General features: G+C 35.8%; 1 protein-coding gene across 2 annotated transcripts in view; it reads right to left on the bottom strand.

The window, feature by feature from the left end:
- Positions 1-22,198, bottom strand: part of ghrhrb (growth hormone releasing hormone receptor b) — an 80,035-nt gene extending 57,837 nt beyond the window's left edge. Inside the window, exons 1-2 of one of the 2 annotated variants that reach the window (XM_001331885.10) lie at positions 21,863-22,198; positions 9,206-9,314 (exon numbers count right to left, since the gene is read on the bottom strand). In XM_001331885.10, coding sequence (XP_001331921.5) covers positions 9,206-9,314; positions 21,863-21,946 — 193 coding nt within the window. In that variant the 5' untranslated portion in view covers positions 21,947-22,198. Of the gene's footprint in view, positions 1-9,176; positions 9,315-21,862 lie in introns of both variants that reach the window. The other variant, XM_073954322.1, reaches the window with a different exon arrangement.
- Positions 22,199-25,739: the final 3,541 nt, after the last annotated feature.

Genomic DNA, 25,739 nt, shown 5'->3' with positions numbered 1-25,739 from the left:
GGTCGATGGGTCCTTCTTGCTGGGAGCAAGCTGGGCGCAGAAATAGTCCCATTTCCGCTGAGTCCTCTTTTTGGTCAGTTCATACTGTCAGGGTTGGTGATGGGAAATGGGGAAAAAGGAGCGAGGACTCAAATGCAGGGAAATGGGATTTTATTAAATAATAAAAATAAAATAAAATGCAAAACAAACTACCCCGAGGGGGAAAACATTAACAAAACAAATACATACACATACAAACAGGACTGGGCAGACTGGAAAGGATGAGAACTGGAAACACAACAGGACTAGACTTCAAACGACGAAATGTGATGACGAACTGACACAGGACAGCAAAAGTGAGGGGTATATAAAGTGTAGAAAATTAACACACAAACAGGTGAACACAATTAACTAATAATGGGTTAACAAGGAGGGTGGGACAAGACAATAGACGGGAGAGCGCATGACACAGAGAGACAATACAAGCCATGCGCTCACATAACACAACAAGAACATGCAGCCAATGAGAGAACTCATTAACCGCATGTTCATAACAAACACAACACTGAAGCACACGACAAAAGCACGTGACCACAATGTAAACACCGAGCCACGTGCTTTGACAAGAGACGCAAGACACGAGCACACGATAGATAAATACCTTACCGTGCGCTCACACATAAGCAACGCGCATGCTTCATCTCAGCGCCAACCAAAACTGAAACCAACTAGACGGAGGCGCCGAGAATAAAGCAGCGCGCTGCTGACAGAACAAACACAAACACTAGTACAAGAGCGCGCGCGTCTGAGGGACGCAGAGCGTGCGCGGCCACATCATGTGGCAGCGCGCACACCCTGCGTACACCCACGGCGGCGCGCGCGCACACAGAGACAGAAACAGGACCAGACATTGAGTAGTGTCAGAGCTCTGCCACCAAAACAAGAATTTACAAGACCAAAGTGGCAGAACCCTGACAATTACCAAGGTTCCAAATACAGAATCTTTTCTTTAAATTGTATATAAGCCTATACATGTATTTGTCAATTTTTTAGCAAATATTTAATCATTTCTAAAATATTTATAGTAAACTTTAAAAAGTTCAAAGAAGGAGGGGGGGGGGGGGGATGGGGGGCTCAGAGTGCATACAAATACATATGGAAGACAGAAAAAACATTTAAATTGGAAAATTAAAAAAAATTATATCATCCAATATTTTTGAGTGTTTAAACTATATAAAACAAAAATGTGCATTTACATAAGTGGTTTCTAGTTTACAGCAACGATAAACGCAATAATAGTACTGTATTGTTTGACAATAAAAATAAGCAGCAATGGACGTCCTAGCTATTCACATTGGAAATAAGCTTTTATGCCTAGATGTTTTAGTGCATAGAGATTTGTAGCGTCTGCCTGAAGAAACATTTTGTGGCCTGGGTGAGAGGGGTCCTGAGTGATGTTACCTGCCCGTTTCCTCATTCTAAAGATTTAAGTCCTGAAGGTCGGGCAGGTGCACACCAATTATCCTCTTAGCTGTCCTAACAGTGTATTGCAGCCTTCTTATTTTTTATGAATTGCATTATGGTACGTTAATCTCTGCCCTGCACTTTGGATGTAGAAAATTTGCCTGCAGAATAACTAAGTGACTTTTATATCATTATATCATTTCAATTTGACAGTGGACACACTAAATACAGACAGTTCTGTCCAAACAGCTTACAAAAGTTGATTTTCATCATTGATACCCTTTAGTTTTATTAGATTTTCCCCCAATTTCTGTTCAATGCAAAGATTTTTTTCAAAACATTTCTCGACCTAATAGTTTATTCTGTAGACAATAAAAAACAATGTTTCTTAAGGGGCTAATAATATTGACCATGAAATATAATTTTAAATGTAAAAGCAGTTTTTCATTCTAGCCAAAGTAAAACAAATAAGTCTTTCTCCGGAATGAAAAAAAAAATATTACAGGAAATACTGTAAACAAATGTCTTGCTCTGTTAAACATCATTTGAGAAATATTTGAAGAAAAAAAATCCACTAACTTTGACTGTATATAAAAAATTAAGTACTTACAGAAAAAGTACTGGCTGTTAGCTATGTAACAATGTAATGTAATGCAACAACACAACAATTAAGGATCAAAAATGTATCATGCAAAAAACTTGTGCAACACATCCACAGTTCTGCAGGCTGGAATTGCATAGTATATATGTATCCCATATCCTTGCATACAGTAATTTCATGCAAGAGAAAATGTCAACCCACACCTGATTGACCGACTCTTAAGAAGTGGTCAGTAAGATCCGCTCTGCCTCTTTGCTTTCCAACCGAGTGTCAAGCCCAGGCTGCTCTGTAATACATCAAACGAGGACCATGGCGCCTGCCCTCCTCCCCTCTGTACGCTCACTGTTAATTAAAGTCTATGTGGAGCAGCAAGCAACAGCGCGACGTGGACTCTTATTCAACTCAAGGGCAGCACTTACACCTGAACTGCTTCGTTGTAAAAAGCTCTCGGTATGTCTGAACCCCAGTTCTCGAACACACTAAAGCCATTCTGGCATATTGGCCCAGCGAGGTCTAACACCTGGTAAAAGCTGTCCATTAGCTTTCTGGCTCAATTTAGCAGCCAGTTTGCTTTGAGCCAATAAATGAGGCATAAATGATTAATTACTCTGGAGCCACACTAAATTGCATCTTCACAAAGCTAATTGGCTGATTGCACCACAAGAATGCTATCTGGCGGTCCAGCAGTTCACAATAAACAGTCTACTTTGCAGTTTTAAGAGCACAATTAATTAGATATTTAAAATAAATAAACACAATAAACGAACAAATAAATAAATAAATCTAAATATATATATATTGCTTTGGTTCTGTGAACAACTGATGACATTTCCTATGAATAATGCTTAAAAATCATTCAACTACAATAGGTCAAAATAACAAAACAAGACATTCCAGATACTTTTAATAACCCGCAACTAACAAAATCAATTTTTAAAAGGCCTCTATATTATCATTTGTTTTTTTAAGTTTCCTTTACAGAATAAGACAAATATCAACATTTTACTCAAACACACCTAAAGCCAGAGTCACTAAAATTTCTTCTATTTCTGTAAATTCACATTAATTATAGCAGTACTATTACTATTAAGTATTACATAAAACGAAAAACTATATTAATGCAATAGGCATAAACTGAATGTTTAAGTCATTAACAAATTATAATTTTATGCTTTTCATACTTTTAAATTAGCTTTTAATTCTCTAAATGGCACTTAAAATGAACAAATTATATATATTAATATTTCCATTTTAAAGCTCTTTAAAACAAATCGGGTATAAAATATTATTTAAAAGTACTAATATATATTATAACTATGTAAATATTATATGTATATACACTCACCACCACTTTATTTGGTACACTGCTCCTTAATGCAAATTTGTGATCAGTCAATCACATGGCAGCAACTCAATGAATTTAATCATGTAGAAATGATCAAGACAATCTGCTGCAGTTTAAACCAAGCATCAGAATGGGGAAGAAAGGTGATTTAAGTGACTTTGAACATGACATGGTGGTTGGTGCCAGACAAGCTGGTCTAAGTATTTGAATTGTCACTGTGTATGAAATGTGCTAAATAAACTTGCCTTGCCTTGCCTTGCCCTGCCTATTTTAGAAATTGCTGATCTACTGGGATTTTCATGCACAACCATCTCTAGGGTTTAGAGAGGCAGTTCTGTGGGCACAAATGCCTTAGGCAACAGTACCCCAAATAATCACTCAATACAACTGAAGTATGTAGAAGAGCATCTCTGAATGAACAACAGATCCAACCTTGAGGCGGATGGGCTACAGCAGCAGAAGACCACACCAGGAGCCACTCCGGTCCGCTCAGAACAGGAAACTGAAGCTACAGTTCACACAGGCTCATCAAAATTGGACAATAAAAAATTGGAAAAGTTAACTGATCTGATGAGTCTTGATTTTTTTGCTGCAAAATGTGGTTGGTGGGGTCAAAATTTGGTATCAACAACATAAAAGCATGAATCCATCCTGCCTTTTATCAACAGTTCAGGCTGGTGGTGTAATGGTTTAGGGGATATTTTCTTGGCACTTTGGGCCCATTAGTACCAATTAAGCATTGTGTCAACACCACAGCCTACCTGAGTATTGTTGCTGACCATGTTCATCCCAATATGACCACAGTGTACCCATCTTCTGATGGCAACTTCCCGCAGGATAACAGACCATGTCATAATGCGTGAATCTGGAGTTTTGAACATGGCAATGAGTTAACTGTACTCAAATGGCCTCCACAGTTACCCGATCTCAGTCCAGTAGAGCACATTTGGGATGTGGCGCAATGGGAGATTTGCATCATGCGTGCGTGATGCTATCATGTAAATATGGACTAAAATCTCTGAAAAATATTTCCAGTACCTTGTTGAATCTATGCCACAAATAATTAAGGCAGTTCTGAAGGTAAAAGGGGGTCCATCCTGGTACTAGTAAGGTGAACCTAATAAAGTGGCCAGTGAGTTTACATATTATATGTATGTATGTAAACATTTAAACCATTAAATCGTTTTCCAGAGATGGGTTGCGGCTGGAAGGGCATCCGCTGCATAAAAACTTGCTGGAAAGTTGGCGGTTCATTCTGCTGTGGTGACCCCAGATTAATAAAGGGACTGAGCCGAAAAGAAAATGAATGAATGAATGAATAAACCATTCAATCATAATACACACATTTTAGAAAGACTTTTACATTCTAGGATTGTAAATAGCAACATTTTAAAATGATAGTTCCCCCCAAAAATGAAAAATACTTTTCACATTTATTGTTCCACATGTATTGTTGTTAGTTTCTTTCTTCTGTTGAACACAAAATGATACTGTATATTGACGATTGCTGGTTGCTGGCAGCCATCAACTTACAAAGACGGGAGAAAATATTGCGAAAGGCAATGGATAACAGCATTTCAAAATTTCACCTTTTGTGTTCAAGAAGGCTTCTTTTGCCACTGAAGGCTGATTACTGTAAATGATGGGAGGATTTTCATTTTTGAGTGAACTATCCCTTTAAAATGTATCATGCCCATATAATTTATATTTTACAAGCTCGCTCATTTCAGTGTATAGAAAGCTTACTTATCTTTGGAAACACGTAAACATTTCCATTCCAATTTTTTAGATGAATACCACCAATTAAATGGTCTCATCAGCATTTGTCATGCCCTCAGAGGCTGCTTCTGTACACTTTTAAATGCAGTTACGAAACACAGCCTGAATCATGTCTTACTCCATTGAACAGGCTCTTGAAAAATTGGAAGATGCACAATTACATTTTTTTTTATTATTTTGTTGAAAAAATAAAATAAAATAATAATAAAAAAATCACACATCATTTTATAAACAGATGTGGTCGTGAATATTACTTGAATGCCAATTCCTATGAAGGTGCATTGGGTTTTAATCCAGAAAGCCTTGTATGAGGATAAGATGTACTAAAAATGGCTTGCATGTCAACACTGACAAATGATAATGCAGGTCTCCTTGAAGTCTACATAATTACTTCAAGCATTCAGATACAGCATCCAGCTAATAAAATAATTAATATTGGTTTAACACAATAAGTTACTGTCATTCTCAGTCCACTCCACTGTTTGGAGGCACTCAGTTGGAAAGAGAATCATTTGCACATCAAAAGATATTGGGTATGATTGTGTATATTTAATAAAAAAAAATGTATTTAAACAGCAATGAATATTCAAGATAACAACCTCAGCCTAAATATATGTTATACAGTTTCTTAGGGCACTAACATACACCCAGCGCAATAAGGCGCAAGACATGTTTGTGCGATTTGTTGATATTTACAGACCAGTGCAACAGTAATTTTCACGTTTTGCACAATGTTGTTTAAATAGCAAATCTATTTGCACAAATTTGACTCATGGGCTGAACTAAAAAGGAGGTATGTTAAGGTGCATTGTTGGCGCATTGCTATTTTGAAGAACAGAAATAGAATGCACCATTGACCATCTAAACGCAGATCTAAAGTCCAGCACAGAGAGCATTAGTTATGCGCCTTTGTGGGTTCAAATGAGTACACATTGCTTAATACGCACAAAATGTACAGCAATACACAAATATCTTGCAAAAATCATGGGTCGCCAAAGCGGAATAAACTGCCACCTTATCCAGCATATATTTTATTCTTTGTGCTTAACAAACAAAATTAAATATGTAGGCAAATGGATGTCTTCAGTGGAGTGAGTACAACACCGTTTCCTTATCCACCAAAGGGATAAAGAGTTAAAGTAAAGAGGTCGAATGGAGGAGGCTCATTCTTTATCTTCAAGCTGCAGATTGTCTGCTTCACTGTTTTCACACAAGTCAAGCATTCAGTTTGTCCATTCAGTTTTTCTACTTACAAAGTGCGCATGTAAATATGTAATGTAATGTGCGCATGAAATGTGCCATGGCACGACTCAACTGACTCTTAAAGGAAATGTTAGATGAGACTCTGGTTGGTTTAATGCACGTTATACTCAAAACACACTCTTAACACAATAAGAGAATAAGCACAACCCTGTTAGACCATACACAGCGGCACAGAGTATATTTTTTGTCCTTAAAATAGCACAAGTGGATTCAGACAAGCCCTTAATGCTTTTGCACCATGCACTTTAGACTTTGCGCCTAGAGTAAAATAGAGCCCTTAGAGTTCCTAAGAGATCATTTGGGTGTCCAAACTAATTTCACAAGATTAGTAAGGGTGGTACAGAGGTCACTATGGAGGATACTAAAAAAAACAAAAAAACAAAACAAAAAAACAATTGGAATCAAGACAAATTCATAAGGTTTTTTTATTTGTACGTTATCAGATATACTGAAACCTGGAAGTTTTGTTTTCTATTAAATAAGCAATATTTCTGCAAGAATACACTAGCATGAACCTAAATAAAACTTAAAAAAGGAAAGCTATATTCTTCTAAAAAACGATCTGTTAAAATGACAAAATAAATGTGTATGTTTGCCCATTCAAAGTGTCCTACAAAGCTAACTCAGCTTTTAAGGAAAAACTAAGAAACTAAATGCCTCTGAAAAGCAGTAAACCTCTAGAAATATGTGCGATGCATCTTAAAACTGTAGTGAACAGAATCGTGGTTAAAATATTATTCATTATCCTTTGATCACTGCCAAAAGAAAAGGCAATTAAACGAGTAGTATTGATCTTTTTAGATGATCCTCACCCCTCAACATTAGGCAGAATTGAACAGTTCTGCCTTTAATCTACTAAAACTCTTCATTTGATTGCATCCTATAACTACCTTGTCTAGCCATATATTTATACCTATACATATGTGTGTGGATATACAGATTTTCTGTATTCTGTTGAACACAAAAGAAGTTATTTTGAAGATAGTTCTGTAACCATTGACTTCCATGGTAGGAAAAATAGATACTATGGAAAGTAACAGGTCTCCAGCTTTGTTCAAAATATTTTCTTTTGTCTTTAACAGAAGAAAGAAAATCATAATGGGTTGAAAAAAAGTGAAAGGTGAATAAATATTACAGAATTGTAATATTTGGGTGAATTATCCCTTTAATCTTTAGAAAAGGCAGAACGGTAGATTATTATAGGTGCTCCAGTTTCCCCCACAGTCCAAAGACATGTGCTGTAGGTGAATTGAACAAACTAAATTGGCCATAGTGTATTAGAGCTTGTCAAGTCGTCAAGTCCCTCTCATCATGACCAAAATATAACAGGTATACCGCAAGTATCAATGCCAGCAAAATACATGCATGTGCAGTGAAAATATATGGTCATGTATCATGCATTTTAGTTTGTATAAAGAGTACACAGACTTTTTCTGAAGCGCAATAAAAATGCAAGTGTAAACAAGGAGTTTTTTCAGTCTAAAATGTTGGTAAACTACGATATCACATTTTAAACTTTAGTTCATGTGTAATTTAGCGGTGTGAACATAATATTTCTGAATGTAAAAAGTTCAAAGTTTACATAGGCTTTTACATAGTTAGCTTAACAAAACCTACAGCGAATGAAGTTTGGGGACTACAAAAAATACATCCAGGTTAGTGAGATCACAAACGCTTCAGGTTATGCGTATTTACCCTACGCAGGGGCGTGGCTAGAGGCACTGTAATGTTATAGCAGAGAAAGCTGAAATGCTGTCCAAATGCTGCTATTTCCAAAGAGTGTGTTCTGTTTCTGTATTTGGGATTGCAAAAGACATAAAATAAAGAGAGAAGTGCTTACAATTTAATCTTAATTATGAAAAAAAAAAAAAATTATATATATATATAGCATTTGACAAAGAACAGCTTCCAGAATCTCTCCCAGTTCAGTTTATTGTTAACGGTATGTTGCAACAAGGACGTAAACAAGGATGTAAACACAGGGAAATGCTGTTTGGCACTGTTAACAATTTAGCTCCAAATTCATATTCATCAGTCAAACCCCTGTAAACAGCCACAATCTTCAGCAGTGATACAGTGTCTCTATATACGGGTGCTTTCCCTGCGTTCTACATTTCAAATACAAACTCATAAGAGATATGTGAACGTTTCATATTACTTACACATGCTTATTCTGATGATGTAAAAGACACTTGTCTGATTTTATTTTAGAGAGCAGGTGTAAGCTGTGTCCCCTGTGTCATATTCAATCTGATTTAGGCTCAAACTGATACGCCTAAGAGCTACTCTGACAAACAGTATTTACACAGCAGAGGCAACGTGCGTGCTTGTGGAGGTATGACGCTTTTTCTGGTGCCAATTCGTGAATCACAGCACATTATGTTAGCTGACCAATCAGAGGTTTTGAGGGTGGGTTTTTGGAGGAACTAGTAAATAAGACAGTCATTTTCATGCTAGCTAAGTAGCTGTGCATAATCAAAGTAAGATATGAAAATACAACTTGATTTTTTTTTTTACAAATGAAGCATGCGCACGCATTGCTTTGCAGCTTAAAAACACAGCCAAGCCTTAAAAATACACTCTGGCTCACCACTTAAAAACAAATAACCTACTGTAAACACAGCCTCATTGTTTGTTCAGCAAACTTCATGCAACAAGCCACAGGGGTGTTTAAAAAGGTTGTTATTTTTGTAATCCCACTGTGTGACACTAGGACATAAAGAGGTGTAAAGTAGTAAGGAATACTGTAACATGGTACAGATGGCTCAGCTCACCAGTGACGTTGTTTCTGTTCTGGGACTCTTGTCTTTGTGTTGCATTGCATTGCTCTTGAGCCTTCATGTGCGCAGCCACCAAAGCACACGCAGGATGAATCGTTTCCACCTGTGAATGATGATAAGAAAAAAAAAGTGTGAAATTACAAAATGCAGCACTTATCAAGAAAGCGCATAAACATGCTGAGCCCATTAGAGAAGCTCAGTGAAAGAGCAATTTCACAATTTCAGTCACCTGCCGTTAAGTCAAACAGACAATTAAATCAGGGAGAAAATAAAAACACTTACAAGCATTTCAAATACTATTTGCCAACAGCTTGAACATTCATTTAACTCCATTTGTGTTCCACGGCAGATAGATAACATGGATTTTATAACAGTTATTTTGCTGTTAACAGTTCCGAAATGAATCCTACATCCACAAAAGGGATCTAAATCTTTATCAGACTGAGACTTGCAAGCATCTCGTCAATAAGCCCCAGCCACACTCCAAAATTAGTCTGCAAAATCTCATTATCTCTGAAGCAGCCATTGAACCCATTTGAGCCTCTTGCCATCATTTTCTACAAATAAATGCATTACGAAGACAACAGAGAGAAAAATAAGGAGACAATGAACATATAGCCAAATGTGTTGGGACGCTGTCTAATCCACAACATAAAAGAAAAAAGTTGCTTTGGTTTTACCTCTTTAGCTGCACAAAAAAGGACCTGTAATGGCCACCCACTTATTCCAGAAAGGAATGAGAGAGAGAGTCAGAGGTGGGTGAATGCTAATGATCCGATTAAGCCCGAGGTTATGATGGAACGAGCTGTGGAAACAAATTCAGAAGTTCCTGAAACAGGCCTACGTATCTCCAAAGGAAAACAGAGCTGGTGAATCATAACAATACCAGAAAAAGGGAGTTGTATTTATTCTAGAGGGAAGCTTCAGGCATCCATGTGTCATATCAGTGATGTGTAAATCAAATCCGTAGAATGACGTGAGCATGGAAATAAAGCTAAACATTCCAAGCAACGTTGAAAATTAGTCAGTGGGTGCTTGACGTGTGTTTATGTCCCTTTCACTTCAAGCAAACAGGTATGCGTGTTATCAGGCCCCAAGTTGCTGCAGTGAGTGAGTGAATTTGTTTGTGGCTGTTTGTATTTAGAAAACTCTGCGTGTTTGCTCGTCTGTTTGCCTGCGAGTGCTTGTTAGTGCTTGTGTTTTCTCAAAATTCTAAACCAGAACAGATGGTTGCGCTGTTGGTTTCGGTGACCTCTGTCGCCTGCTGGCAGGTGAGATAAGAGAGGAGGGGAAGCGGATGAGTTAGAGAAGTTTTCTCAGGGTGACATACAGTACAGTGCATTTGTACAATAAAAGAAAAGACTCTCTCACAAACATGCCTTGCAGTTCTTTAAAAGAGCCGGATTCTTAAGGATGGAAAACTGCTTTCAAATATATATATACAGCTTTAAATGCACATCTTATGAAAAAACTAAATAATTACATTTTATTTTACAGCTTCTTGGGTTAAAGTGTGTCATTTTGTTTCTTTAGATATTAGCTTTTATTCAATACCATAGCTGTTTGTGCAAATTATTTGCAAAGCTTCAAATGTCAAACAGAGCTATTGGCTGTAAATAGAAAGAAGCGATTCAAAACATTTGTAAAAATATATATATTTGCTTCAACCAGAGTGACATAAGTGCATCTGGAAAGTATTCATAGTGCTTCACTTTTCCCACATTTTTATCTTACAGCCTTATTCCAAAATTGATTAAATGCATTTATTTCCTCAAAATTCTACACTCAATACCCCATAATGACAATGTGAAATAGATTTTTTGAAACTGCTGCAAATTTATTAAAAATAAAAAAACCTGAAAAAATGCATGTACATAAGTATTCACAGCCTTTGCTAAATCCTTTGTTGATGCACCTTTGGCAGCAATTAAAGCCTCAAGTCTTTTTGAATATGATGCCACAAGCTTTGCACACCTGTCTTTGGGAATTTTTGCCCATTCCAAGATCTATCAGGTTGGATGGGAAGCGACGATGTACAGCCATTATCAGATCTCTCCAGAGATGTATAATAGGATTTAGGTCTGGGCCCTGGCTGGGCCACTCAAGGATATTCACTGAGTTGTTGTGAAGCCACATCATTGATATTTTGGTGGTGTGCCTCATGTCATTGTCCTGCTGGAAGATGAACCGCCGCCCCAGTTTGAGGTCAAGAGCACTCTGAAGCAGGTTTTCATTCAGGATGTCTCTGTACATTGCTGTATTCATCTTTCCCTCTATTCTGACTAGTCTTCCAGTTCCTGCTGCTGAAAAACATCCCCACCGCATCATGCTGCCACCACCATGCTTTGCTGTAGGGATGGTATTAGCTTGGTGATGAACAGTGTCTGGTTTTCTCCAAACAAAACACCTGGCATTTACTCAAAAGAGTTCAATTTTAGTCTCATCAGAGCAGAGAATTTGGTTTCTTATAGTCTGAGAGTCCTTCAGATGCCTTTTGGCAAATTCCAAGCAGGGAGTGGTCTCCATCTGGTCACTCTACCATACAGGCCTGATTGGTGAATTGTTGCACAGATGACTGTCCTTCTGTAAGGTTCTCCTCTCTTCCACCCCCCTTCCACCCCATCTCCTACTTTTCCTCCTTTTACCAGGGGGAGCTCTTGAAACCTACCTGATCTCGAACTCACTTATATGCTTATTGACCAGGCGCAAGTCTGGGCTCAATGCTCTTTCCTGGGACAGCATGCCAAACCTGCTAATACTGTCAAGCAATATCTAAGTGTGAAAGACATTTAAAGAAAATTTAAATACATTTTTTTTTAAATCACATTTAGTCACAACATGCCTGAGGTTTAATTAAATTTGATGTAATTTGCACTTAACCGGCACTAAACAAGTTTTAAGAGTAAATGAGTATGCCTGATTTCGTTAATTTTGAGTTCTTTTGTGTTCTGTGAAAGACAGACAACATGGTTTCTGCCAACATGAGGGTGAGTAAATGATAAACCCTAAAAGTTTATTCTTGGCTAATGATAAACCAAAAGAAAGTTTATCCGCATGCAAGTAAAACAATTACACTGAAATGAGTTTACTGCGGCACCAGAATAACCTTTTTAGCACGTCAAATATATTAAGTAATAATATGTATTTTGAATGATTGTTTTTGTTTTTTGACATTTAGATTCTTTAAGATATAAAATAGCAGAAAATAAATATGTTTGCTAAATAGGGGCAGTGTTGTTTAAGATCATGCTATAATACATTTTTTTTTAACTTTGTTTGAATGGGTACGCTAAAATTGACCGCAGTGTATGTGTGTGAACGAGTGTGTATGGATGTTTCCCAGAGATGGGTTGCAGCTGGAAGGGCATCCACTGCGTTAAACATATGCTGAATAAGTTGGCAGTTCATTCCGCTGTGGCGACCTCAAATTAACAAAGGGACTAGGCCAAAAGGAAACTGAATGAATGAATTAATCAATGAACTTTGTTTGAAGTTAAAAGTCTTCACCTTGGTTGTGTTGACATTTTTATTCTTAATTTAATGTCTTAAATATCTTGAGAATGTTGAAAATGTTTCCATTAAGATATAAAAATGATTTTTTTAGTTTACTGTAAATGTTAGCTTTAAGAAACAATAACAAAGGAAAAATATTGATTAATCTCTTTTTATGTGGCAAAATCAGTACCGTTTCTCAGAAGCTGTAAATCAATATTTCTCCAGTGTTCGTTCTGTATTCTGAATGCATGGGTCTTAATGTATCCATATGTACCCGAAACAAAAATAGCTTTTATACAGGTCTGTGGCTAAAATTAATCAATAACAGAACCAAATGAAAATTACAGCCTGCGACTAAAAACTGAATTGAATCAGGAGATCTGAAAGAATACCCAGCCCTAATAATAAGCCATGTAAGGGCAAAAGATGTAGGTTTCTTGCATTGAAATCACAGTAAATTGGCACAACTGTTTAGTGCAGTCCTGAAAGTGAAAAGAATTTAAAAACGACACACCATTGCAAACTTTCCTAAGCATTTTCCTTTACATCACATCTGTCAAATAGGTCTTGACTCTGCATTTCCCTGTGTGACCTAGTTTTCCTGTTCTGTTTCCTTCTTTTATTATAGTAGTTCATGAGTTCCACCTGTCCGTGATTTTGGTTCTTATCTATCAGTCTGTCTATTTAAGCCCTGGTGTTTCCTCAGTGTTTTGTCTGGGGTTTGTTCTTCGTACGTGGATTACTCAAGTTTTATAAATATATAAATAAAATTGATACAATTTGCACTTTGAAATAAAAGTACTAAGACTGGGGTGGTTTCTCTTAAGGGGTTCAAAGAGAACATTTATTAATATGGACTTTTTTCGTGGATCGATAGATCAGTCCTTCAAGACACACACAGCGATCTCAGATCAGTTCATTTAGACATTTTAATCTGATTAACTTGTTTGAAGAACCAAATTAGCCAGAGATCAGTTATCAAGATCAAAAGAGTTAGGATCTGTCAAATCATTTTAGATCATTTCAGCGAGGTACGAAGAAATCCTCGAAATCATGATCAATGCAACGATTGGCTGATGGCACAGCTGCGTAATGGCATCATCTGATTAATATTCAATTATCCATGTGGGCAAAATTATATAAAATTTGCAGTAAATGATTTGTTAAATATGATATGCAATAACTTTACACCTTTAGTTTGGGCTGCAGCCTTTACAATTTCATGTGTCGAGAATTTTTAGCAAGTTGTTTAGTTTTACATTTAGAGCGAATTTTCTTTATTATAGTAGTCTAGGCCTATTTTAGTTTCTTAATCGGCATAAAGAATTTACATTAATTTTGCATCAAAAAAGCATTGTGATATCAGAAAAGGTGTCTGCAAATTTTGTGAAGCATCAAATCACCGGCATATTAGCTGTCAAAAAATTTAAATAACTGCATAAATTATTATTCCTTATAAAACCAACCAAACAAACTAACAAACAAACAAAAACTGTCGAATAACGTGCATGTCTATTATTTAACAGAAACTGTACTAAAGCTGGATAAATACCTTAAAATAGTAGGCATTTGTATCTAAAAAGCCCATATTAATAAATATTCACTTTGATCCCTTTGGGGCGTATTACCCCGTTTTTGTACTTTTATTTCGATGTGCAGAATGTTTTATTTATTTATATATATTTTTTTATTATTTAAATAAAAATAAATATGATCAATTATTTAATATTAAATAATATAAATTATTATAAGTGTGTGTGTGTGTGTGTGTGTGTGTGTGTATATATATATACAACTGAAATAAAATAAAAAATTAAATATCAGCATTCGGTACATACTTTCAGCATTACCTTTGCTTGAAAAGACTCGACCTACAGTAATCCTGTTTATATAAAAATGAGCCTGCTCCTGAACAGGTTTGAGCTACCAGACCAGTTGCTATGGTAACAACTCTCTTATCAGTTTTGAAAAGCGAAGCAATCCTGGATCATGTCAAATCGCCAACAACTAAATCCAGCTTAATGAGTCATCCACATACGAAGAACAGACCCCTTGTATTGATTGTCTTTGTGTTCTATCACAGACAGCTGTGGCTGACATGTACTTTTTTTTTTTTGTAATTAAAAGTGTGACTATATTTCCTTCTGTTTATTCTTGTAATTTCTGAAATTCATGGCAGAATCCTCATCATCTTTTTTTAAAGAAATGTCATTCAGTGTAGTATTTAATTATATAGAGGCACAGTTTAAAAAATAATCATTTCATTACATATTGAAAGACTATTTAACAGTCCCATTGGAGCCCTAATATCAACTGCATATTTAAATCTTTATACTTTTGCCAGTAATCTTTAAACCAATAGTTTTGATTTATTTGTCAGCAAGAGGAATTTTATACAATTAACAATATAATAAAATGGGCATGAATACTTACTATCTTCTGTTTATATAAATGTAATATGTACATGTCAGAATAAATGAGTGTCATTTTACATAAGTGTCTTATACCGAATGATGATGGAACATTATTACATAGTATTCCATTTCATTTTCAATACAGTTATTTGAAACGTTAATGTAGGCTCTTGCATTTAAAATGCTTTCTGTGGAAAATCGCGTTAGTGAATTTAATTTGATAAAGACAAAAAAGGACGTCATTAAAATATTATCACCTATAAAAGACACCAGAATTGGGTGAAGAAAGCGAGCAAGAAAAAAAGCTAAACATTTTACATTTTGAATGCATAATATAACATTTCCTTCTTCCTTCCTAACATTTCCTTCAAAGCCTTTGTTCAAGCCAAGTTCAAGGCTCATCTTGGACTAACAAAAAGATGTGTAAAGGAAAAATAACTAATGAAAGAACTCTATATGCCACTCCAGCAGATTTCATTTCAGTCTAACAACTTGCAAAACTGCAGTGCTGAGGAGGGAGGCAAACAAACAAAAATGTATCCCACCAGCACTGGTGACACACGTGGGCAATAAAGTGCTTGTTTTCAATTAAACAAACTAGGACTTCTGACTGCACCCGTGTGGCACAAAAGGTCCCCAAAAGGTCAAATCTCCAATCTCACCAAAGCCAATTACAGCACATCTGCTGATAAATGGTGTTCAGGGCCGCTTCCATATGTCTACAAACAAATTTGCACTAATAAAATGCCCCAGAAAATGCAGCATCACTGTAGTAAACCTCCCTTTATGGCTGTATATCTAAATATCTCAGACATTTAAAGGGATCGTTCAGCCAAAAATGAACATTTGCTCATCTTCAAATGGTTACAAATCTTTATGAGATTCTTTATTCTGTTAAACAGTATAAAATTATAGATTGTTAAGAAAGCTGAAAGCCTGTAATTGTTGACTTTGATACAAATATCTATGGTTCCAAGTTTTCTTTAGCAAATATCCTCTTTTGTGTTTAACAGAAGAAACTCAACAGGTTTGGAACAAGTGAAGGTTGATTAAATGATGATAGAATTCTCATGCTTTAGGTGAACTATCCATTTAAGCAAACAGACACCTGTTGTCTTCGATGGCTCTAACCTCTGCACTAAAATGCAAGGGTTACCTAAAATCTGTTAATAGGATAAATAAAACAGAAAAACAACTCTCCGATAAGGATCCAGTTATCAGTCAGATAGCATCCAGTCAGTGCCTCTGAGGAAGAGGCTCATGAACACATGGAATCATTATTATAGGAAATGAACCTCCACTCAGGAAACAAAAGCCATATTATTAGAGGGAGGACCAAACAACAACTACAATTAATTACGACATTGATTTGTGCCCTTCTTTGCAGCCTGTGCTCCTCAAGACACTAGAAGGATGATCAACCTGTGCATCAACTGTTTGGTAAATCTGGTAATAGTTCATTTCTAAAAGGAAACACAATGTTTTGTTTCAGCATTAAAATTGTAATATGCAAATCTGCAATAGCCACATCGCAGGCTCTGCAATGTTGAATTGGGATAGTAATAACTAAAAATCACATTTCAGAACATGATTTGTAAAGTCATCACAAAGTTTAACCAAAACATAGTGACATTTTTAAACCAAGAAATTCTAATGTTTATAAACTTTACAAAGACTTTTTGTAATAATTAACAATTAAAATTGTATTAATTACTTATACAATGAAGACTATACATTCACCGGCCATTTAATTAGGTACACCTTACTTGTACCAGGATGGACCCCCTTTTGACTTCAGAACTGCCTTAATCCTTCGTGGCGATTCAGCAAGGTACTGGAAATAATCCTCAGAGATTTTGATTCATATTGACATGATAGCATCATGCTGTTGCTGCTGATTTGTTGGCTGCACATCCATGATGAGAACCTCCCGCTCAACCACATCCCAAAAGTGCTCTATTAGATTGAGATCTGGTGTCTGTGTAGGCCATTTGAGTACAGTGAACTCATTGTCATGTTCAAGAAACCAGTCTGAGATGATTCACGCTTTATGATATGGCGCGTTATTCTGCTGGAAGTAGCCATCAGAAGATGGGTAAACTGTGGTCATAAAGGAATGGACATGGTCAGCAACAATACTCAGGTAGGCTGTGGCGTTGACACAATTTTCACTTGGTACTAATGAGCCCAAACTGTGCTATGAAAATATTCCCACACCATTACACCACCACCACCAGCCTGAACCATTGATGCAAAGCAGGATGGATCCATGCTTTCATGTTGTTGACACCAAATTCTGCCTCTACCATCTCAATGTCGTAGCAGAAACCCAGACTCATCAGACCAGGCAACGTTTTTACAATCTTCGATTGTTAATTTTTGGTGAGCCTGTGTGAATTGTAGCCTCAGTTTTCTGTTCTTAGCTGATAGGAGTGGCACCCAGTGTGGTCTTCTGCTGCAGACCATCCGCCTTAAGGTTTGATGTGTTGTGCGTTCAGAGATGCTCTTCTGCATACCTCAGTTGTAGCGAGTGGTTATTTGAGATACTGTTGACTTTCTATCAGCTGAAACCAGTCTGACCATTCTCCTCTGACCTCTGGCATCAACAAGGCATTTGCGTCCACAGAACTACCTCTCACTGAATATTTTTTAATTTTTCGTATCATTCTCTGTAAACCCTAGATATGGTTGTGCTTGAAAATCCCAGTAGATCAATAGTTTCTAAAATACTCAGACCAGCCCATCTGGTTCTTTCAACCATGCCATGCTCAAAGTCACTTAAATCACTTTTCTTCCCCATTCTGATGCTCGGTTTGAACTGCAGCAGATCGTCTTGATCATGTCTACATGCCTAAATGCATGAAATTGCTGCCATATGATTGGCTGATTAGAAATTTGCTTTAACGAGCAGTTGGACAAATGAACCTAATAAAGTGGCCAGTAAGTGTAGAGTGTTATTTTAGGTGTCTAATATTGAATTTCTGTTCTTCAATGCTGTCAAAACACTTCAAAAGTACCTTTTGTTCCTAACAAGTCCTTAAAAGTACATATTAATAAACTAAAAAGTTCAAATGTGTACCTCATAGTACCTTAAAGGTACAAAAATGAATTTTAAAAGGTACAAAGGTGTACCCTAAAGGTAATGTGCAGCTGTAAAGTACTAAAATGTACCTTTTGAAAAGTTAACTCTCCAGGGATAGCTTTTGTACCTTTATTTCTGAGAGCATTTTGTATTCATCTATGCTTACAAAACGTTTATTATGTTTTATACACATTCACTCCCCTACAAAATAATCCCAATCAATGTAAAATGATAAATTGATATAACAATATATAAAATTGTAGAAAAACTAAATATGGCAATGTCAGTTTTTTCCAATATTGTGGAGCCCTACTGCTATGTTCATGACTTGGGTGTTCATAACAGTGCAAAATGATTGGAGACTTAATTGCTTTCTCCTATTAGTTTTCATTTTTGCTTGGCAATATGGCCTACTACATGCAGAAATACTGATTGAAAGTTCTTTGATAATTTATTTGAAATAGAAATAGATTTACAATGTTTTAAAGTTTGCGCGCATAACCGTGCATGCACATTGACGTTTAGCCTTAAACTGTTTTTGCACGGCAAACGTAACAGGATACACGTTAATATCCACTGCTGTATGGACATCTATTATGTTAATATACAAAATAAACCTGATTTAAGTCAACTAACCAGGATTGAAGCATTTTTTTATAATTATACTGACACTATGTGTCTCTGGAGATGAATTATGTAGTGATTTTACTGTCATTCATTCTTTCGTTTTCTTTTCACCTTAGTCCTTTTATTAATCAGAGGTCACCACAGCGGAATGAACTGCCAACTTATCCAGCATATGTAACAGCATATGAAACTGGAGCACCCGGAAGAAACCCACGAGAACACGGGGAGAACATGCAAACTCCACACAGAAACGCCAACTGACCCAGCGATTTTTACAATTAAAAAAAGAGACTTATTGTCTTTATATCACTTTAATATAACAGTTGACACACTATACCTAGACATAGTTCTGTCCTAACAGCTTACAAAAGTTGATTTTCGTCATAGGTGCCCGTTAACAAAAAATACATTTCAGTAATAATCAAATATCAACAGCAACTGTAATATATCTGGCTTTTCTCACTGTTGATTTTAATGCATTGACTATTATTAATTTATTATTGTTAAATTATTCGTTGTAAAGAGTCCAATTTGAGCATTATAATCCTTTTGGATTTTGATTTGGTTGGAACATTTGCTTACTCTGAACACGTACATACAATAATACAATACACTCAGTATTTTTTGGTTATCATACCAGAAAAGTAATATTTATTGCAGCTCAGCTCAATTTCATTATAAAAGCTATTAATTGCAACAACAAAAATTATATACCGTCATAAGCATACAAGTGACAATAAGTGACTTAAATATCATGCTTAATTTTCATGACAGCAACCTAATTTAGCCTCTTGAGTTGAAATGTGTCAGTGATCCTGTACTGGAAATGGTCATCAAAACATCATTAAAAGGAGGCCAGGATCTCAGGTCAGCACGGCTAATCAAATCAACTTCTGTGACAAAGCAGCGCATTAAATATAGCACTGAATCGATCCATAGGGAATGTAGTGGCAATCAAACGGCATGGATTATACTTCATCATCTGCATTTTTAGCTCAGTATTATGCCTTTTAAAAGAAATGCACCAGTTGTATATATCTATTCATTCTCCCTCAAAGACATCTCACCTAAACCTGTAGCCACCGGTATTTTATAGATGTATTTAACTGTGACTGAATATGCCACACGTTGTCTAATTCAGTGGTGCGGTGCATTGACTTTTAAAATAAACATGCAAATTTCTCTCAAAGTGAGACCTGAACCTGAATCTTGAGGCCAATGTTATTACACTTTGATGTCAGGGCCATTATGAAACACTTTTAACTTGTATGACACATCATTGAAACAGCATACACTATACTTTGTCTACATCAATGGTGCAGCATGGTGCCTTCTAAAATAAACATGCAAATACCTCTTAAGGAAATCTCGCCTGAAAGTGGAGGCAATTGTAAGTATTTGCCAATGAATACTTTAGAAAGTAGGCATGTTACTGTAGTCTGAAATGTTATTCCATAACCTAAACTGTTTTTTATAGTTATGCATGAATGATTTATGATCTATTATTAATTATGAATATTTGCACTCACAAAAGGTGACTAAACAGTGAAAAACATGACTTACTTTGAACCTACATGAGAGGATGATTGAGTCAATGGACATGTTATGCGACTAGCCTAACAAGATCCAACTTCAGCAGCGTAATAAAACACTTTTAACATTTGTGATTTCATTTCTGACATTTGGAATGATGTTTTGTCTGTTGTAGAGTACACGACAAAAACTGTCCCTGCTGTCCAGTCAGTGTATGATCAAATTGTAATGACTTTTGATTTCAAAAGAAGAGGTGTCCCCTTTTGGTAGCTGCATCAAAACAAATTTACAAAAGTGAAAGTGTCTATTATAATGTTTCAAATAACCTTTGTGAGAAGAAAATGAAAATGTGAAATGTTTCATCAGTCAGCATTCAACATGACATGCATGACATCCACATACATACATACATACGTACACACATATATATATATATATATATATATATATATATATATATATATATATATATATATATATATATATACATACATCACAAATATTTCTTTTAAATTCTTTCTTTTTTTAAAGCTTTACAATATTATATTTGAGCATATACATTAGATTGGTCAGTACTGAAGCCAAATCTGGAGCTTCTCTAACAAAATAAGTAACAATAATGGTCGAAATATTAGTACACCCATATGTATATGTTATAGAAAAATATTAAATACAGAAAGAAAAATGTAGTTGAAAATTTGTAGGTTGTAATTGTTTTATTTTTTTATTTTTACAATATTTTGCTTTAATTTAATTATTTTATCTTTCAATTTCTAAATATGTTTGTTGACTAAAATATTATTTCATAAAAAATATATCAGTTTAATAAATCTGTTTTGTTTGAATGCACCAAAATACATTTGCTCTATTCACTGAGAAATGGATAAAAATATACATTTTCAAAATGGGCTGTACTTAATTATGCTGAGCACTGTATCATCGTGCTACATTTTATTATACGTATATAGTTTAATATGATACTATTACAATAATATATAATCATCATATGAATCATATGAATTCAATTCTCTTGCTGAGTGCTGACAAATAGGCAAAACCTAGCAAGAGTTTTCAAGGATATTGGCAAAGAATAGAAAATAATTAAAACACAATCAATTAATATCCTGAAGGCTGCAATGTGATCCCTAAATAGGGTCTTTAAATATGTCATCAAATTATTCTTGTTTAAAATACTTTTACTTCAATATTATTATTATTTGTTTAGAAGAATTAAACTGCATTAAATTACTTTTATTGTGTGTCATCTGTGAATAAAAAAACATACTGAAAGTCGTTAATATTGGTTTAGAAAATATATAAATTCGTTTAAAAATTAAAGCGGAAACTGATATACAGAAAGTATTTAATAACTATATAACTTTGAATGTTTTGCTGCTTGAAACAACCATTTTGTATTTAGCTCACACATATAACACACAATAACAACATATTACAAGATTTCATATAAATATATAAAACAGTATCACGTAGACAACTTACTGCTTTCCAGGTGCTCTTGTGAATCCCCAAGCTTAATAAAACGGTGACCAGTCTCACAGTTGACCAAGTTCTGAAGAAAATCATAATTTAGTCTCCGGTATAATAGGACGGAATGAAGTTTGTTAGTGTCTAACCAAATAACGCGGGAGTCTGTTAGATCTCTGGATGTTTTCCAGAAGTCTCGACGTCTCCAACCATACTGCGCGCAGCCGTTCAGCGCAAATGCTCAGTGCTACATAATGTCTTATGAACCTCGTAAAATCTGTAACTGAATCAAGTGTCTCTTGCTCATAACAGACCGTAAACTACCCGTCGCTGCGAGTTCCGAGCCGCACTGGGAGGAAGAGTGGCGCGCGCGTGGAGAAATGAAGGCACAGCGCGCCTCCCCTTCACGCAGAAGCTCATTAAACTGCCAGTGACTTCACTTATTAAATAGATTTAGATTTCCAGTCATTGAGCTGCAACATCTTTTCAACCGTCTGACGAAAAAACAAACAAAGGGCTTTTACCTGAAAGCCAGTCATAAATGTATCGAGGGAAAAGGACATCACGTGCAGACCACCTTTCAGGTCAGTTTTAATTAGTACTACAGGTGTCAGGTGACCAAGAATTCATGAAATTAATCTTTAAAATTGAATCTCTTGCGTTTTGTTGGTGATAATGTTGGTTGTATTAATTCAAACAGCTTCAACGTGTGGGAAAAGGAATATTTCAAATGTGACCCTCACTTATTTTCAAATAATTTAAAGTATTTTATTGACAAATAAACACAATAAGAAGGTTGCTCCTTCGAGCCCCAGCTGGGTCAGTTGGCATTTCTGTGTGGAGTTTGCATGTTCTCCTCATGTTTGCGTGGGTTTCCTCTGGATGCTCCAGTTTCCCCCACAAGTCCAAAGACATGTACTATAGGTGAGTTGGGTAAGCTAAATTGTTGCAATGTATGTGTGTATGTCCTGGTCCTCCAAGTTGGGGGTTGAGCGTTGGGTTAATGGTCCACCTCGTAAAAATTGCATATTACGAAACACCAACATGGTGCGGCTAAATATCAACTTCAATATAAATGACTCTGGGAGTAAGTAAGTAAGTATAGGCTGCGAAATATCTAAAATTATTTAGTGTATTGGGTGGTTAGCAATGTCACCTCACAGCAAGAAGGTCGTTGGTTTGAGTCCTGGCTCTGTGAGTTGGCATTTCTGCGTGGAGTTTGCATGTTTGTGTGGGTTTCTTGTTTCTCCGGTTTCCCCCACAGTCCAAACACAAGTAAATTGAATAAACTAAATTGGCCATAGTGTATGTGTGTGAATAAGTGTGTATGGATGTTTTCCTATACTGGGTTGCAGCTGGAAGAACATCCGCTGTGTAAAACTTATGCTGGAAAAGTTTGCGGTTCATTCCACTGTGTCGATTCCTGGTGAATAAAGGCACTAAGCCGAAGGAAAATGAATGAATGAATTTAATGACAAATAATTGTTCATCGGGCAATCAGAATCAAGCATTCAACAGCCCTGTATTCCTTAATCTTTGGGATGAGTAAGCAATAACTGACAATGGCCCATTGTAAAATAATGTGACTGTACTATGGTTTCATACCTAAAGACATTGTTCAGATGTTATATTTCAAGACACTTCTCAAGTTTTCAGGTTCAGTTTCTTATTCACCTCACAAAAACGCTTCAGTTTTTTTTCAGTTTTGATTTAATTGAAATATTATGATATGGAAGTCTACTGGAAGTTCTGGAACTTCTCGTTTCAAACCAAAAAAAGATTTAGTAAACATCCAAAATAATGCAGTCTGCTGTATGTGTATAGCCTTTTTATAATGGTATTGGTTGGGAACTCTTGAGGAACTTATAAAATGTGTAAAGGAAGAAAACAGCACACGCAATTCTTTCATCAAACACAAATGAAGATCTGCTGCAAGAAGGCACGTTTCTGACATCTATGTGGTACTGTAATGGGCAACATAATGATTGTGAGATAGATATACTAGAGGATTCTGTTCATTTTACGGTCACGTCTTGTGACATAATGTGCTTGTTTAGTTTAGATGTTTTGATCCATGTTACATTCTTATGCTGAGCACACAGCAGAAGATAATCCAGCTAATTTTAAGCCGATTTCTCTATGTTGTGGCAGTTTGACAGCAACAACTTTTATTCCCTTTCACACTTATGATATTTCTATTATAAACAAATAAAGGATATTATTTTCCTGCAGTTCTTTGTACAATAACAAATAAATAACACAAAACTATTTGATGACTGTAATTTGTGATCAAATACGTTTATCTCACCTGTCTGTCTCCATTTGGATAACTTTTTTGGCATGGTCAGTTTGCTTGGTAACACACTTTTTAATGTGTTGTACTTGTGATGCAGAGCTCTTGGGCTTGAGTCCGGTAAAGCACGACCCCTCACAAGATGAAAAAGCAATGTAAAATCAAGGTAAAACTATGTGGTTACAATGCAATTTTTTTCTTCAACGCTATTGGTTGGGTTTAGGGAAGGGTTTAGGTCAGTGGTTCTATAGGTGATCCATACAACATGCCCCCTCTTTTCATGGACATGTACAAGAAGGACGTCTGAAACATTAAAAATAGTACTCTAACATATTTCAGATTCGCAACAATGTAGACAGCGCCTTCTAGTGGATTTTTTATCTGAAACATACAACAAAATCAACTCTAACTCATTCTGAAAACAAGGCTCATTCTGAATACGTATCTCTATATAAATTTCTGGAGAGCGTCAAATATGTCCCAGGAGGGTTTTTTGTTTTGTTTTTGTTTTCGTGAATCCACCAGAGGCCACTGTGTGTGCTTTTTGAGATCTTAATTTTTTTTTGCTAATGACATTTGCGCCTACTCTTTTTATGTAAATCCACCAGAGGCCACTGTAGAATAACTGACTGACTGACCAATCGACTGACCCACCCTTTTCCTTTCCAACCAATAGTGTTTTCAAAAGCACTGGTTAACCCGCCCACCCACTCACATATATTTGTCATGATGCCAGATGGTCAGTATCATTTAATATATTTTTTTCTTTCTATTTTTGAGAAACTTTCTATATATCTATATATCTATAGATATTTATAATTAAATAAGCCTAAAACACTTAGTTATATACAGCAATATCATACTTTTGTTATTTCTATAAAGCTATTTTAGATTATTATGGGATCTCCTTCAAGCAATGTACTTTCACAAGTAGCTGCTCTAAGAAATGCACAAACAAAACAAAAGTTTTTAATGATTCATGAACAATCATAGCTCTTAAGAAATCTTAACAGCAACATGTAGCACAACACACCATGAACGACAGATAACCAGCCAAAACAAAGCCAACAAGGGAAGTATACTAGAAGGATGATTGACAGTAAAAGAACACAGGGTTAATTAAATGAGTAGTCGTAGTAACAAATTAGTGGAGGGAAACAGAACAAAAGAAACTAGGTCGAATTGAATGAGACAGGATAAAAATAACAAAAGTTCATCATTGTGACATAGCATAAAGAAAATAGTAAGACATTTATTTGACTTGAATTTCTGACTTTATATTTTTAGCATGAATAGTTAACATTCCCCACTTTGCTAAGGTGACATGATGGCATAGTGAGTAGCACGATTGTCTCACAGCAAGAAGGTTGCTGGTTCGAGCCTCGGCTGGGTCTGTTGGCATTTCTGTGTGTGGTTTGCATGCTCTCATCGTGTTCGTGTTAAAGTCTTACCTAAAAATAAATAAATTTAGAAAGTTTGAGACTTCCTGCACTCAATTAAGTAAAGGCATGGCTTTAATTATGTGGAGGAGAAAGTGAGGCTTTTAGACTCCATTGTTAAAGTTTGAAACTAGATGGTTAAATTAATAATACAAACTGA

The sequence above is a fragment of the Danio rerio genome, chromosome 6 (assembly GCF_049306965.1).
Source record: "Danio rerio strain Tuebingen ecotype United States chromosome 6, GRCz12tu, whole genome shotgun sequence".
NCBI classification, from domain to species: Eukaryota; Metazoa; Chordata; class Actinopteri; order Cypriniformes; family Danionidae; genus Danio; species Danio rerio.
This window is presented reverse-complemented; position numbering and strand designations above follow the sequence as displayed.